The 16,200-nt window shown below is 38.6% G+C and overlaps 2 protein-coding genes across 9 annotated transcripts in view; one reads left to right on the plus strand and one right to left on the minus strand.

Annotated features, from left to right (window-relative positions):
• Positions 1–7,793, plus strand: part of PPP3CB (protein phosphatase 3 catalytic subunit beta) — a 46,232-nt gene extending 38,439 nt beyond the window's left edge. For 4 of the 7 annotated variants that reach the window (XM_074544849.1, XM_074544851.1, XM_074544850.1 and 1 more), the window contains one exon: positions 133–1,819. In XM_074544849.1, the coding sequence (XP_074400950.1) occupies positions 133–311 (179 nt within the window). In that variant the 3' untranslated portion in view covers positions 312–1,819. Of the gene's footprint in view, positions 1–132; positions 1,820–2,351; positions 2,410–3,025; positions 4,501–7,424 lie in introns of those variants that run through there. The other 3 variants (XR_012581106.1, XM_074544853.1, XM_074544854.1) reach the window with 3 other exon arrangements.
• Positions 1,639–16,200, minus strand: ANXA7 (annexin A7). Of its 2 annotated transcripts, none has more exons than XM_074544859.1 (12): positions 16,143–16,199; positions 13,149–13,365; positions 12,723–12,824; positions 11,517–11,557; positions 11,150–11,252; positions 10,772–10,866; positions 9,981–10,094; positions 8,551–8,721; positions 6,902–7,072; positions 6,720–6,795; positions 5,390–5,502; positions 1,639–2,868 (listed from the first exon to the last, which is right to left on the minus strand). In XM_074544859.1, exons 1-12 carry the CDS (start codon positions 16,197–16,199, stop codon positions 2,848–2,850), a joined length of 1,281 nt encoding a protein of 426 aa, XP_074400960.1. In that variant the 3' UTR covers positions 1,639–2,847. The 2 variants fall into 2 exon arrangements, with proteins under 2 accessions (XP_074400960.1, XP_005481490.1); XM_005481433.4 differs by lacking the exon at positions 1,639–2,868 and adding an exon at positions 4,530–4,879 and having other exon boundaries at positions 16,143–16,200.

Below are 16,200 nucleotides of genomic sequence, written 5' to 3' on the forward strand. Positions count from 1 at the left end.
GCAATACAGTTGCAGGGCCATAAGTTTCTTTGGCTGATTTTTAATCTTTTTTTAAACATCATTTGTTAGAAAAAGTATATGCTTTCATCTTATTTTTCCATTACTGACATATCAAATTTGCATTTTGTTAAGCAATACGAGGATTCTCTCCGCAACATAGAATCTGCAGTTTTGAAGAAGCAAAAGGTTTGGATAGGATCAATGAGAGAATGCCACCAAGAAAAGATGCTCTTCAGCAAGATGGTATTAATACTGTAAACACAGCAAATGCCAATGGAAACAATGGAACTGGCAACAACAATGCACAGTGACCACATCAGCTTCTGGTTTACTCACTCATGTCCTGCCTGAGAATTCCTAGATTATTGCTTTTTGATGTGACAACAAATTAAATAGGGGGATCACTTGAAGTGACTACTTACACGAGGTGGAAAACCATCTGACTTGATCCCACTGAAGAGAGACCATCATGCTTTTGAGACAACAGCCCCTCTCTTACACGGTGCCCCAACCTCCCGGGAGCGTGTGCCTCACCCTTTCACACAAACATCCATCACTGGCTGCTGCAGCTTGGGAAGAGATCGGGGGAAGGATCGGACTGTTCTCACTAAAGCACACCTAGGCTAGCATCTTACGCTTACGTTGTCAACACTTTTCAGTTTACAAATGGGATTTTTCTTTCAGTAGAGGTAGTTTGTTTGTTCGTTTGTTTAAATCAGACTTTCAAATACAACCCTAAGAGCTAACTATTTATTAATGGACATTGGTTTCATGATATGTCTTTAAAATTATAGATTAGAATGGTCTTAAAATATCTGAGGCTGCAAAAACTGTATTTTAAATAACAGAAAAAAATGCCAAAACATTTCAGTTGGTCATTCTGTAAAATGCTGACCTCAGGTTTACTCCTTTAGATGTTGCTAATTCTATATTGTATTCACTGTATTTTTTAGTTACAGCTTATCAGAAGATTTCTATGTAGGAATGTTTATTACTTGAACACAAATTAAAAAAAAATATTTAATTTAGAAACTTTTTTGCCCAGCTTTTTCAAGACTTTTCCCCACCTTGAATTTAAAAAAAAATATATATACTAATTTTAAAAGTAAGAAAAGTATGGAAGTGTTAATTTTAAGGTACTTTTAATTGAACTTTGTACATTGTTTAAGTAAATTTTGATTCATATCAAGTCTGTAAAGCTTGGCATTGTATTTTGTGTATGCATGTTTTCATTTTGCAAATATTTAATATATAGACCTATGATGTACATCTATAGGTTACCTAGATGTTATAGGTACTTTTAGTTTATTGTGAGTATTATGGTTGCATAAATAGCTAACAATCACTGGGCTGAATAGCTGCAAGCTTTTTTATTATTTTTAAATCTGTAAAGGAAACTGAACCTGTATCAGACATACTTTTTGTTTAAGCAAAGCAGCGCGTAAGCAATTGCTATGTTCAACTGCTAAGGCATTAGTGAAAGTGTAAACTTGAGACTGCATGTATTTTGGTATCTACAGGACTGCTTGGTTAAAATAAAAATTGAAGCCCTGTGCTAATTTGTTCACAAATAATGGACTGTACTGATTGCCAGTGTACTTTGTTATATATTTTGACATTTGCTACATGTCCTTCTCATCCCCTGGAACACGACTTGAAACTTATGTCACTAGAGTTCATCTCTTTTTTTTTTTTTCTTTGCCATAAACTACAATCTGTACATACCCCTAAGTTGGAAATTTTATGCATGTTCTGAACTATTCAAGTATTTTATAAACGGTAGCACACAATAAATTTTGTGCATGGGCTGCGGCTCCTATCACTGTGTATTGGTTTTATTTGGCATACATAGGTCTAATCTGGCCTTGCAAATTTTTTAGAAATAGCCTTCAATATTTAAGCCATTCAAAAAAATAGCATAAAAGGTCAGATTTAGCTTGCAGAAAACTAGTTGAATGTAAACACTCAGTATGTAATTTAAATTTTATTCCTGCTGCTATTTTTTGCTTTTGAGTTCTCACTCAGGAATATTTTGTGTGAGGTAAACCAGACATCCATTTTTGGTTTGTACAGGCTTATCAGAACAGGGTTAGCAGACTCTAGAAAAGACTCTTCTGCATAGCTGTGTTTCATATGTTGATTTGAACTGAACATTTGACTGCTGAAGTGTGTTTGGGCTGCTTTTTAGGCAAGAGGCAAAAAATTGCTTTGGCCCTCTGTACAGACACACAATTAGCCTTTTGGCATATTCTTTTTAAACTAAGGACAAGCTGCTGAACAGGATGAGAATTAAGATAAGTGACACACTGTTGGTAAGGGGAGTTTTAATATTCAATTTTACTTTATTGCAGATGCATTCTAATTGGAAATTCTTCTCAGATTTGAGTCCAGAAGATCAAGTTAAAAATGGTAAGTTTTTTGGCTTTTTTACAAAGCACTCCTATTCCCACGAGCTGTACAGTCTGCATACAGTGTCATATTAGAGAAGAACAGAGACCTATTACAAAGTACAACTGAAATTTAATGATGAACATGGTGATGGTACCTTTCTCTTGTAAGTCCTAGTGGAAAATGTCACAACCTCACAAAAAAGTATTTGTCCTGATTTGATACTCAGATCTTGGTTGTGATGAGGATTTTGAGTAGCTGGAACTGTATATATTAAGAAAATACAGATTCAGTCTTTGTGTGGAAAGACCTCACTGTAACTGGAGAGAACAAGTTCTGGTACTTGTGTGGCAGTAAGTGCCCAGCAGCAATGATGTTCACTTCTGTGAGGATTCCCTTGCAGTACCTGTGTTGCTGCTGTAAGGACTCCCTTGCAGTATCCATTGTCTGTAATAGTTTTCACCATATATGAAGGCAGATCTGCAGTAAAGGAAAATGCACTGGGTTGTTGGCCTGATTTCTCATGCTGTATTTCTCTTGTAACCTTTTTGACAAGAAGTCAGGTAACAGGGTTGTGTCTGGGGGTGTTGCTGTTTGTAAAGTGAGTGCCAGCACTCATTTTCTGTGTTTCTGTAAGGTGGTGTCTGGAGCCATCTCTAATTCTTATATTGTTTGGGAGAAGAAATTATTTCCTTATGCCCAGAAAACTGTAAGTAGTTTGCATTACTTGCTTTATGCTTTCAGCATTTTAAGGAGGGAAAGAAAGTATTTTTGCCATAAAACAGCTTAATGTTTTACAGTTACATAGAATAGAACGTAGAAGCCTATTCATCTGTTCATTTCCTTGTGCTGGTATATGAACCAGATTTAATCAATATTCTGCTTTGAATGACAGGTGAAATGGTTGGGATTTTCAGTCACATAAAAAGACACTTATGCAATAATATGCTTTAATTATTAAGTGTTAAGGTGCTTCATATGTAAGGAACTTTGTTCAGGAAGAAATGAGAACCAAAGCTTTTAAGAATCTTGGTCAAGCTTGGAAAGCTATTGATGGACAGCTTTCTATACACACACATGTATATCTATCTCAGTTGATGCTTGCACTAAGAATGACCAAAGGAGTACAGAGTAGAATGTCCTCTAGTCTCTCCAAACCATCTTCCGTCTAATTTGTAATTGAAATAATTAATCTGACCCAGCTGAACTGTATTTCTCAGTTAGTATCAGAAAAAGTTTATAGTCTAAAACCAGATTTAGGTTGCAGACTACTGATGTAAGTAAAACACATAAGCTTTTTTGTATGATACACTTAATAATCTGTTGTTGCTGTGTAAAAACCTCTATGTTCATGCTGTGCAGAGTGAGTTTGTCATCTTGGAACCAGCTCTACCAGCCCTAGCGACTTTTGTCTGATAATACTAGAAATATGTTTGTGCTGTTTGTGTGAGGGTGTCCTATAATACAATTGTTACTTGTTAAAACATTGCTGAAAGAACACACTGCTTATTATTGCTGGACTTGAAGTTTCTCTTAAATTTATGGTTGGGGACAGATTCATTGCATCTTTCTAAAACACCCATATGTGCTGTTCAAAGCTGTTCTCTTTAAATCCTTTGAAAACATTGACATAGCCGTTTATATTGTGTAGATCACAACTGCTTTGGGTTGCATTTACAGCTTAGCATTAAATAAATGCTTTTTCACTACTTGGTCAGCTACTGTATAACCCACTCCTTTCCAAGAGAGACTTGAGAATCAGATCCAAGATGATTTTTCCTTTCCATTGTTGCTTTAGTTACCATTACACCTAACCACTAATTTAAGGAATTTAATAGGTGAGTGCAGTCAGATTCTGCCAAGGCCCCTAAACTGTCAGTGTATTGTGACTTAAACTGTGCACCCGCATGTTTTTCAGCATTATGATGGAAACATATTAAAAGGGGACAGGGTGTAAAATGCTTGACATCACAGCCTTGGGCTTTGTCTTCTACAGTAAGTTCAGCAGTTTAGGTATTTCAGAAACTTGTTGAGTTCTGCAGATTCATTTAGCTGAAACAGTTGACTCCCACAGAGATGCATGCAGGAATCCAGTAGAGGGGAAGTGGTTTTGTCTGGGTCAAAAAGGCTAAGGCTGAGGGTCTAATAGATAAGATATATCTTTTATTATACAATAAAGAATATTATGTGCTGTAAATTAAGGCATTGTAAGTGCAAAAAGCTTACTGAATCATCAAGAAGGCGTATTTGATTAGGCAACCTTTAAAATTATTCTTTTACAGGGATAGTTAGTATCTACTTAAAGCATGTTTCATGTCCTTCAGTTTGTTTCAAAAAAAAACAAACCAAAAAACCAGATAATCCTCTTCTATTGCCCAACAATTGCCAGCAGCAACTTCCGGTAATCACCACTTGTATCACTTGCTATCATTGCAGCCAGTGGCTTCTGATACATCTGTGTGAACATCTGTTTAATTTGCACGAGGTCAATCTATGCAAAGACAAAAAAATCAGAAAACTCAACCACAGTGTATGATTTAAATCCTAGACAGTCACCCCACATCTCCCTTGTGAGCTAGAGAACACATGCCAAGGGTGAGATGTGCAGTGATTAACCCTGTGCAGTGGACAAGCCAGCTGGTCCCTCCAAGGGTAGAAGAGCAGCTCCCAAAGCAGAGTGCAGCAGTTGTTCCATGCTTTGTTAAGATTGTGCTGTCCTAACTGTGAACAGGTGAACTTCTCACCTGGAGGTGCTCACTTGCTGCCTAGATGGGCAACAACAGTTAAAAACAGGCAGTTACTGCAATCTAGGCAGAGTTAATTAAATTACTATGTGGAAGCTGGCTTTAAAGCTAATTAACACATGCATCTAAATGTGAGCCCCATAAAAGCTTCATGAGTACATGATTTTACACCTGTGAAAGGAGGACTGAGTGACAAGCTGGTTTGGGTAGATGGTTTTCTGCTGCATGTGACTGCTACACAGGAGAGAATTTCTTACCTCACTGCGAGTGACTACAATTCTGATGAGGGTAGAATCATCTGTGCCAGCTCCTTTCATAGAATAATAAAGTCTTTCTGCAAAAAAGGCTGGGCGATTTAAAGCACATTGCACTGCAATAAAGCATATTGTTAGGATTAGTTCCAGTAATGTATCCTATGTAGTGATACTTGGCAGGATCAACTTGGCAGGATTTTTGGTGTAGACAGCTAGAGGTTGGTCTTAGTGAAGATCCAGTTACTGTGAATAACAGGACTTGCTTATAGAGCTAAACTTATTTTCAAGTTGATCGAATGAGTTATTCCCTCATACAAAAACTTACAGTTAGTAGCAGTTAACTCCTCTGGAAGTGCTTTTCAATACTCTAAAATCTTAATTCTCAACAGGTAATTCTAAAACAGTTCTTCTCCTTGGTATTGGGACAAGGTATTTTACTCATGTTCCATTGCTAGAATCTCACTAGGAAAAGTCCAAATGTAGAAGGTGCTGTAGTAGTTCTGCAACTCTTGTAGTTATAGAATAGATCTTGTTTCAGGTAGATTGTTCACGCTCAGAGACAAGCCACTATTCTTCTGTCTGATTCTCAGACCTGAATTTTTCCCATTAAACTTCTGAGTAGAATATACTCTGGTAAGTTTTTGCTTATCCATTATGGCTACAGAATTGCTGTCATTTGGGTAAGCACTGATATGACTGGTGTCTCCAGATTTACTACTAAATATTACTGATTTTCATCATCAGTTAATTGTGCTGAATTGTGTTGATCTGCTTTATTATAGCAAGTCAGTAGGAAAAAGTGAATTCAAAACAACATCTTCTATTTTGCTAAGCTTGTCCTTAGCCACAGCTGAGCTTTTTGGGGTAGATGATGGTGAGGAGGGGGATGGAAAAGGAACTGTGCCTTCAGTGGGTTCACATTGGCTCTGAGGTTATCTGTGTGGGTGGCTCAGCTGTCTCTGCTGAGGAGCTGCACACCCAGTCACAGCTCTGTGACACTGGTACACCCCTTTTGCAGAACTCTGCATTACACAGCTACAAGCACTAACCAGTGACCCTTGGTTCTGAGCACTTGCCTGCCTTCCCAGAGAAGTGACAAGTAGTTTCTATGTGGCCTTTTCTTATTTGAAACTGACTTCTTCATGATGGTTGCTTATTTTCTTCACTTCAGTACAAGATGAATCATTTGAATAACTGAAGCTACTTCTGTTCTAGCAGAGTCTCTGATTATGTGATCAGTTGCCATATGGCCAGTGCTGAATTGGATTTTTCTTTGGTTACATTTAGTTTAATTCCTAAAGGATAAGAGGGGAGGGAAGAACATATAACTTACCAATGGTCTTCAAACCACGTTCCACATTTCCAGAAAATTCTCGATCAATGCTGCTTAATAAATCACGATTAGCAATCTACAAATAAATGAGATTAATATGAGGATGATGAAATGCAGTAGCAACTGAACTTAATTTAAAATACATTGACCAAGCTTATTTGAAATCAGTGAACACCTCCTACCCTGGAGTATGCCTCAACTGTTGCTTTCAGCTGGGGAAAACTTCTGCTTGCCAGAACCATATTAAAGCAAGATTCATCAGTCCCAAGTTTTCCTTCACCGGCTTGGTACAGACGCTGAGCATCTTCTTGAGCTTTTTGATAATCCACAGTTTGATTCTCATCACGATTACCCTTAATGCAAAGACAACAGATTTCAAATGAAATTTCAGAGAGAAAGCTATGCTTTAACTGCTTGCATTGTACAGAGACCCCAAGCATATATCTTCAAAGCTTGAAGCAGAAAGAGAGGTCATTTGAAATACATTACATTGCTTCAAAACTTCTCTTTGGTTTAATATTCTTTATTGGAAGTAAATACAGAAGTGGCTTAGAACATTATCTGTAGGACATGCTTTAAACTGCAGATACACTGACTCAGATCACTTCACCCCTACAAACCATCTCATAGTTCTAATTAAGTACTGTACTTAATTCTCTATTTTACTTAATAATGTAAGCTTTCTCTTGATTTGTTTGTTTCTAGGCTTCAAGTTGCAAAGACTCTTCCCAAACGAACTAATGAATTATCTTACTGAATATGCACACCTGAAATATCTCAGGTTTTCTTCGTATTTTATTTATAAGTTGCTTATTTCAAGTAAGAATGTCTTTAGAAACCACTTACTGCACTTGTGTCAGTAGGGCTTATATTACATTTTATGTGCTTTGTTGGTTGTTTTGGCATTTTGCTGCCCAGTGCATGGATGGACACTACTAAACATACTGGCTGAGTAGGCTGAATACATTCTCTCCAATAATGTTGTATCTATAGAGGTTAATATACTATTTAAATTATGTGGTTGTCAGTTATTGTGAACTACTGGATTTATCAAAATAAAAATTAGCAGCATGAGCTTCTCCAGGTTTGCTTTCTTGTGGATTTTGATTTTTAACCAAATATCTAGAGCATAGCTGAATAAGATAGAGAAGTGTCATAGAAATTCTAACAGAAATAGGCACATTGATCAGAGAAATGTGGGAAGTTGCATTAGTTACATATTTCTTCTTAAATATGAGTAATGGCACGTTACTATTCTTCAACACAAAATAAGACCTAGTAAATGATATGGGATAAAGGAGCTCCAGTGATTATCTGAGTTCAACAGCAGCACCTCCCTACATCTGGTGACATAAAGAGAAGGCAGGCACTGGAGTTACTTGAAGGGGAGGTTTTGCCCTGTGGCATGTCTTATCTTGTTTGTAGGGATTCTCACAGGCATTCTGCATACCAAAGAGATTATCCAATCAGCTTCACCCAGATTGCTTTGTTGATATATGCAAAAAATAAAAAGCATCTTGCTCTAACAGCAGTGTAGAGCACTGGTTTAGGGATTCACTTGGTTGCATCTGCACAGTATTTCCACATAAGTTCTGATATTAATTGAGGGTGCTAAATTAGGTCACAGAATTCATAATGGATTTGTAGATAAGAAGTATCTCTTGAGGAGGGACTGAAGTGTCATATCTTAGGGAATAAATTAATGACCATGGGCTAATTTCTTAAAAACCTGCCTCATGCTAAGCCCGCACAGGCTATTTGTGGAGCCATTAGGACTAAACATATCAGACTGTACACTGTTATCTTATATTTTAAAAAAATTAAAGCTCACTTGGCACATAGATATAAGTAGTCGTTCAAAGTGTCCTGAAGTGTCTGATCTGATGTCTTGTTCAATGTCCCTTCCAAATTCTGATTTATAGCAGTTCACTATTTCGCGAATCTCCTGGTTTGTCCTTGTGCAAAGGATCTCAATCAGCACACTCTCCTGAGTGCCTGCTCCCTGCAGGCAGAGAAAACAAAGGCATAAATACAGAGCACTATCTAGGCAGTTTAACTTCAGCTGTGAAATAGGGCAGTCATCTGGTATTTCAAAATTTAATACAATCTAGCTTGTAAGAGCAGTATCCCTGCAGTGCGAAAGCACTGAGTCTCCTGTGTACTTAAAATGGAATAAAGATTCCTCAAACATGTCATTCTGCACCAGTTCAGAGAAACTGAAACCCCAAAACATCCCTATACATCTACATCAGTGACACTGGCCAAAGTTAAAGGCAAAATGGTTTAGGAAAGGAAATTCTTTGGCAGCCTTAATCTGGAAATTTATCAAAGGAAGGTAAAGCCTTATAATAATCATTAAAGTCAAATGTACACATGTAAATTCGGTTTTGGTCAGTACACAAGTGTATTCTCTATCTAAATGTGGCTGCTTCCACAATGTGGAACTTTTTATAGATGCTTCCCTCTCTCCAGAATAAAAGTTAATTGTGATTTCTGTATACAGGGGGATCTTACTGGCATGAGCATCTCAGTTCAGGGAAGGATTTGTAGGAGAGGAGATGTATGTGAGACTTCCAGGTAATCTTATATTATGAATTTTTGAAAATGGTTAGGTGGCTATTCCCCATTAAAGGCAGATCTTCATTTAAGCTCCATGTTCTCTAGAAGGTGTGCATTCATACATGGGTTGAGTTACTCATTTCCACTTGCTAGCTGCTGCAGCTCAAGCACGACATTCCAGTAAACTGGATGTACCAGTTTACCTGAGTTAAAAGTTTAAACCAACTAGCTCACCTAATCTCTAAATGGTGTCTTTGTATTTCAACAGATACATCCATCATCTGACTTTAAGAAATTACTTTTTCATTATCTTTTTGGGGTAAAAAAGGGAAAATTCAAAAATATCTTTCAGTAACAAAGGTTTGTTTCTAGTAAGGAAATGCATATACCTTTAGTTTAAACAGGGGTTATGGTTTTAACCCTGGCCCTTTCTAGGTTCTAGCAAAAATTATGCCCAGGTGGTAGAGAACAAGGTTCTGTCCTGCAGCATTTCCTCCTCTATTCAACGGACATTTGCCCTGGCTAATTGCCTAATCCTGCAAAAATTGTCTGGAACTAGGGATGCAGCAGAAAAGAATTTTAAGCCCTGCAATCCCAGGATTTGTTTGACACTATTGGATTTTTCAACAATGCTGGGACCAGGTATTGTTAGATGAGCATTTTAAGACAGTTTAAACTGTTTCCTTTGCAGGAATACCATACCTTCATTGCATGACGTAAACTCCAGGCATCGTAGTAGGTACTAGGCATGAAGAGGGCTAGAATCAATTCTTCCACGTTACCACTCAACTCAGACTTCAGATCTTTAATTAAATCCTGTTCAATTATAAACATAGAAAGGGCTTTGCAGAGTGTCAGGATTATATAGATTATATACTGAAGAAAGATCAAACTAGAATTTACTTCTATGATTTATTTCTACCTTTGTACCTTTGTACTGTTTTTCCTGTAAAGCTTTGTTTTATTTTTTATTAAGAATTTCTCTCTGTCCAAATCTCTGACAGCTCAGCTCTTCTCCATTATCTCCTCATTAATGCCACAACTACAAAATTTCACTTTAGGTTGCAACAATCACAGGGAAGAAATTAAATTAACCTGGAATTTTATTTACTATCCAATTCTCAATCATTTCTCAGTTTGTTTCTTGGGAAAAAAAAGATTTCAGTGCTGGTTTGTGTGCAAAAAAAATCTGTAGTGTCTGCCACTAATACAAGGGCAGTTTAAGCTTGATTATTTTCTGTCAAGCATTAGAGAAGCTTCTTGTGTGGTCAGGGACAGAGACAGCCTCCAGCCTTCCCCCACACCTCCTCCTGCCAGGCATCAGGACAGCCCTATATCAAATACCACGTCTCCCAATACATAAGGATTATAACCAAAAGAAGTGCATTTAAAAATGCACAAATCATTCCCCAGGACTAAAATGCAACCAGGCAGTTAAAGCAGCAGCTGAAAGTTTGGATTTGTTTCCCAATTCAAAGAACTAGTGAACGTACCTTGCCATACATAGTCTTGAAAGCTGCCTTGATTTTTTGCCTTTGATCATTGGAGCGGTTAGCAACAACATTTATGATGGCCTGCTCATCAGTTCCTTGGAAACAGAAGGGCAGTGTCATGTAAGAATGCAATATAGTCCCTCCAAAACTGTGCATTTTATACTGTTGCATTTGGGCATAATTACATAAGAGGCTGCTATTTAACTCCGCCAAATTTTCTGTGTAACTTCATCTACTAAATAACCCCAGCCATTTTGAAAAGGTAATTTTTGAAAAGCTTCTGGGAGGGAAGTATAGTTAAATAAGCACTGAAGAAAACAACAAAATGGCATTAAGAAGTTAGATCAATAAGCACTAAAGCTTCTATTTCTTACTTACCAAAACCCTTCATAGCTTTGCGTAGGATTTCTGCATCCCTTCCAGCATCGAAGTTTGGAGCAGCTTGAATTGTACCCTGGGTACACTGAACCACTGCAGCAGGCTGAAAATAAGAGTCACATGTAACTAGATATCTACCCAATAAAAATTCAAATTAAAATCACAACTCTGCAGTCAGTACTTGAGAAGGAGTTCTCCATTAGTTCTCTGTTTTTTCCTCTAACACAGAATCAGGGCAACGTTTTTCTGAGGGTAGATGGAAACTCCTGATGCAGAATAAAACCAAAACCTTTGGAAATCAGCTGTAAAAACATTAAAACTACAGAAGCCAGATAAGATTAATTATAGAAAAGAAAAGAGCACATACCGGACCAGGCATTGGGGAGGGTACTTGTCCACCAGGAAATCCTAGAGAAAATAAAGAACAAGGAAGGAGAAATTAATTAGGTCTCCTCTTATTATGGAAATGCCATCTAATCTGAATATAGTCAAACCTACCACTGCACACAACCTCTTTCCTAATGGTACCTACCACAATCTGTAACTGAATTTCTTCCCTTGCAGATAGTGGGAAGAAGCCATCACAGATGCATTTTCGTACATACACTAGCAAGGCAATTCTAAAAATACTAAACTTACTGGTGCTGTGGGAACTGGAAGGATCTCTCCTTATGAAATTCTGCTATTTTTGACAGAAGCCAAGATGGCCCAAACAAAGAATGTGTGTTCCATGATCTCTTTAAAAGATGTTATGTACATTTTAAAATATGCCTAGCACGTAAAGAATAAATATTCAGAATTCATTGCTGCAAAAAGGATTGAAGTAATCTCATTTTGTGATCAAAAGCACTAGTAATACAAAAGCTAAAACTAATATTTTGTACTGGAATTTTATTTTTATTCATAGTATGTATGCACATCCCTTATCAGTTTAATAGCAACTTAGTGCTAGAGTTAACAGAGCAGCCATAAGACAAAAAGGTTTTGCTGCTTTGAACTTCTTTAAAACACAACTGATACATTCCAGGACATCATCTCTAAAGTAACTGAAAATCATCTCTAAGGTAAAAAAAATCATCTCTATAGTCTCTATATATCTCTGTATATGATTTTCTAAAAGAAAATCATCTCTATAGCAACTGACCACTCAAAGCATTAAAAACACTGCACTGATTTTAAGCAAATGTGTGCATTCTCCTTTCCTCTTTCTCCAGTGTGTCAGGAATCACTGTGAACACACAGATCTGAAAAATGCAATTGAGATTAACTGCTAGATACTCACTGAATGTGGACTCTGGGTTTCACAATTCCCATCAGATACTTGCAGTTTGAAAAAGGACCTAAACCACTACGTCATGACCATTATTCAGGGACAGCCATCCCCTTTGGATGTAGCACCTACAGACATGGTTCTTATCAGCCCTTCAGTGGCCTGGTCAGGAAAGGTGGCAGGAGGTGCACAGCATAGGAACCTCAACAGCTACAAGTAACAAAGGTAAGGGCTTCATTTGTTACTATCCTGGAGTTTCTTGGTTTAACCATGGATGCTTGGAGTTTCCTATATATGACATACCTGGAATTTGCGCTGGTCCACCTCCAGCATAGCTTTGGGCAGGAGGCTGCTGTGGATAGCCACCAAAGCCAGCCCCCGTGGGAGGCACAGCGAAGCCAGGGCCTGGAGGAGCCAGGGGAAAAAAAAGACTTTAGCACACTGCACACTTAGTATTTTGTACTTGACTTCTTAACACAACAGGAGCCAGCTTGTTAAACAAAACTATGTAAGAGACCGGTTTCTCCGTGTCTGTGCAGTGACCCCGAACCAGCAAGGCTCTGCCAGCAGCACTCAGGTATTTACTGCTGGGTGGCAACCCGGCTGCCTGCGTGCTGCTGCCTGCACCCGTCACTGAACAAAACTGCCTTTCTTTGCTGTTTCTGACAAGCACAGGGAATGGTTACACTGGAGATCACTCCTGACTGGTACTCTAACAAAGGATCTTACCTCCAGGGTAAGGTGGCATTCCTCCAGCCTGGGGAGCTCCAGGGTAGCCCCCCGAAGCGGGGTAGCCCCCTGGGGCAGGATACCCTGCTGCCCCTGGAAACCCAGCATTTGGTGGTGCTGCAGGATAGGTCCCTCCTCCTGATGGAGGGAATCCTCCAGGAACAGCAGGATAGGCATACTGACCAGCTGGTGGATAGACAGACTCCTGTCCTGTTGGCTGAAACACAAAAATGGGATGTCTGTATGCCTGTTAACAGCACATTAGAGTAAAAACTCCCAAGCTGTCAAAATGTCCACGTGTATAATAACAACGTGAATTATACAGTTAGTTGTAGGGCTCACAGAATTCCTGAAGCCTGAGTGGAGTCCTCCTGGTTGGGTGTTCTGATGCACCTCCTATGTTGACCCGGAATCAGAGACTGCTGCATGGTGGAAGTCACCTCTGGATGACCTGTGATCCCATCCACCCTCAAAGCACGGCCAGCTTTGGAGTTGGGTGAGCTCATGCAAGGCCTGATAGTCAAGTTTTCAGTATATACAAGGAATGACAAATTCACAGCCTCTCTGGGCCCCTGTTCCAGCTTTTCACCACTCTCCTAGAGAAAAATGTTTTCCTCAGACCAAATTGCAATTGCAAGCTGTATTTGCTAGCTGCCCTTTCACTGTGTACATCTGACAAGAGCTGGCTCCAGTGTCTCTATTGCTCCTCCTCAGCCAGCAGAAAACTGAACAGATCTGTGCTTAGCCTGCTCTGCTCCAGGTAAGCAGCCTTCCCTGCACATGCTCCTCTTCGTCCATGCCTTTGTTGTACTGGGAGGCCACAAGCAGACACAGCATTGCAGAGATGCTCTTGCTGAAGCCTGCTGTCCATTAGCCTTCCTCCCTGAGAACTCAGTGCTGAGCCACACTCGTCTCGTCAGCCACTGTGACTCCTGGTCCTTTACTGGAAAGCTTCTCTTTCTATCCCACACAAGGAGGAGGTGAGCTCAGCTCAGCTTGCTCTCTTTGAAGCAATAGGAGCTCACCCCCTGTTAAAAGACTTTTAAGATCATAGTAGCTTTCAAACTTCTGCCTCTCTTGCCCAAACAGTATTTTCAAATGTTACAGGGTAAGAACTTTTTTTGGGGGTTTTTCCCCATTTCCTTTGGAATCTAGGTTATAAAGCATGGACATTCACTTATTAAATCTGGATCACTGAGTCAGACTGAACAGCTGTTACAGGTTTTAAATAAAAAGAACAAGTCTAACAGATATATATTTGTTTTGCTACATGTATGATTCACCAGCCACACCACAAAGGGTGCTATTAGCATTAAGATATATTAGAAATATTTGCTTGGATAATCTAGATCTCTGAGGGAAAGCCCTGTAAAGTAAAAATCATTATACATGACCTTAGAAATCAGGCATTCAAAATCAGCTTCATAATGAAGCATAATGGATGGGACCCATTACTCACTTGCCGGAAATCATCTTTACTGCTTTAGAAATACGAGTCACACATTACATATAGTACACATTCATTCTTGACCCCAGAAAACAAATAAAGTGCAGAGCAGAAAAGCCTAAATCAAATGTTCTTGGGTTTGGCTGCCCCAAGATTTCTACCCCCAAATTTCTGTGCCCAGGCTATATAATATTCTTTTCCCTAGAGGTACAGTCTAACATTTCTCTGCCTGACTCAACAAAATGGTTTTATTAAAATCTAGATTCATAAATCCAAAATTAGGATCCTCAAAAGCCCTGCTCAGATTACTACTGGTGCTGCAGAAAAAAACAATTTCACATATGCTTTTTAAATTGGTTATCACGTTGGCCATCATCAATGAGACTAGGAAATCACTGATAACAAGTCTAAAAGGCCTTATAAATTAATTCATTGAAGCTGGCTATTTTTTAGATGTTAGCTAAGAAAAAATATATTTTCAGATGTAGTTAAAAGTAAACTATAGCTACAATCACGAGGGTTCAGCAGAACCTTAAGGGAAGAAAAGAAATCCTGGAGTTAATAGTCTTGTTTCTAACATGTTTGTCTTTCATTTGACTGACTTTAGTGTTTCAGAAGTAGTGAGGACAGATTGTAAAGCAAAATCATCAGAGAATTTATTGCACGTATTTATATGTATATGTTTATATTTTACCTGTATTTATAGCTTTTCAGTATCTTAAAGGCATTCAGGCTGATCCGTGCTTAAGTCTGGTTCTGTACTACACAGAACACAGGTAAAATTCCCACAATTACAGCATGGCAAGTGCTATCATCAGTGCCATAAAAGTACAGAGATTATTCTAGCTTTGAAAAATATTGCAGGCATATCAGAAAGACTGCAGTATCAGCCATACCTGATACAATTCAGCCTTCCATTAAGTTTCCTTCAAATTTTTAGTCCATTCAGTTGTGAGATGAAGGTGGAACAGTCCCTGTGGATAAGGTAGTCAAGACAGAGTGTCCTCTGTCCTCAGAAAAATATTTACTTGGTATCATATGAAAGCTACTGAGTGAAGTGTTCCAAGCTCTTCCTGATGGCTGTGACCACTGAACATCTCTGTAAATCCTGGGATATGGCTATGTGAGTACAGTATTTTGTACAGACTGGTTCAGAGATTACTTCTAACCCTACATGTGAAGGGCCTCCTATTTACAGGATAAACTTTAAAAAATAAAAAGAAAAAGGATTGTTGAGATGAGACAGCTATATTTAAAACACCAAGCTCACAAGATAAAATAAAACAAGACCAAAGACTTTTCTGGAACAATGGGCGTCACTAAAAAAACTAAGCTTCCTTCTTGGAATTCTTGTGTGACAGCTGTAAACTCATTCCCAGAGATATACAGAGGAAAACAAAGACCATAGACTAGAGAACAGGGTACCTAAACTGACTACTACTATTTACTGCTAGCTACTATTTACAGACACATGGACCACAGTCAGAAGGGGTATTCACAGAACACAAGTGCATTAGGAATGCAACACATTCAAGAGACATACTTACAGGATAACCTGGGAAAGCAGGGTAGCCATCAGAAGGGGGATAACCTGGGTATGACATT

Source organism: Zonotrichia albicollis, chromosome 7, assembly GCF_047830755.1.
Source record: "Zonotrichia albicollis isolate bZonAlb1 chromosome 7, bZonAlb1.hap1, whole genome shotgun sequence".
In the NCBI taxonomy this organism is placed as follows: Eukaryota; Metazoa; Chordata; class Aves; order Passeriformes; family Passerellidae; genus Zonotrichia; species Zonotrichia albicollis.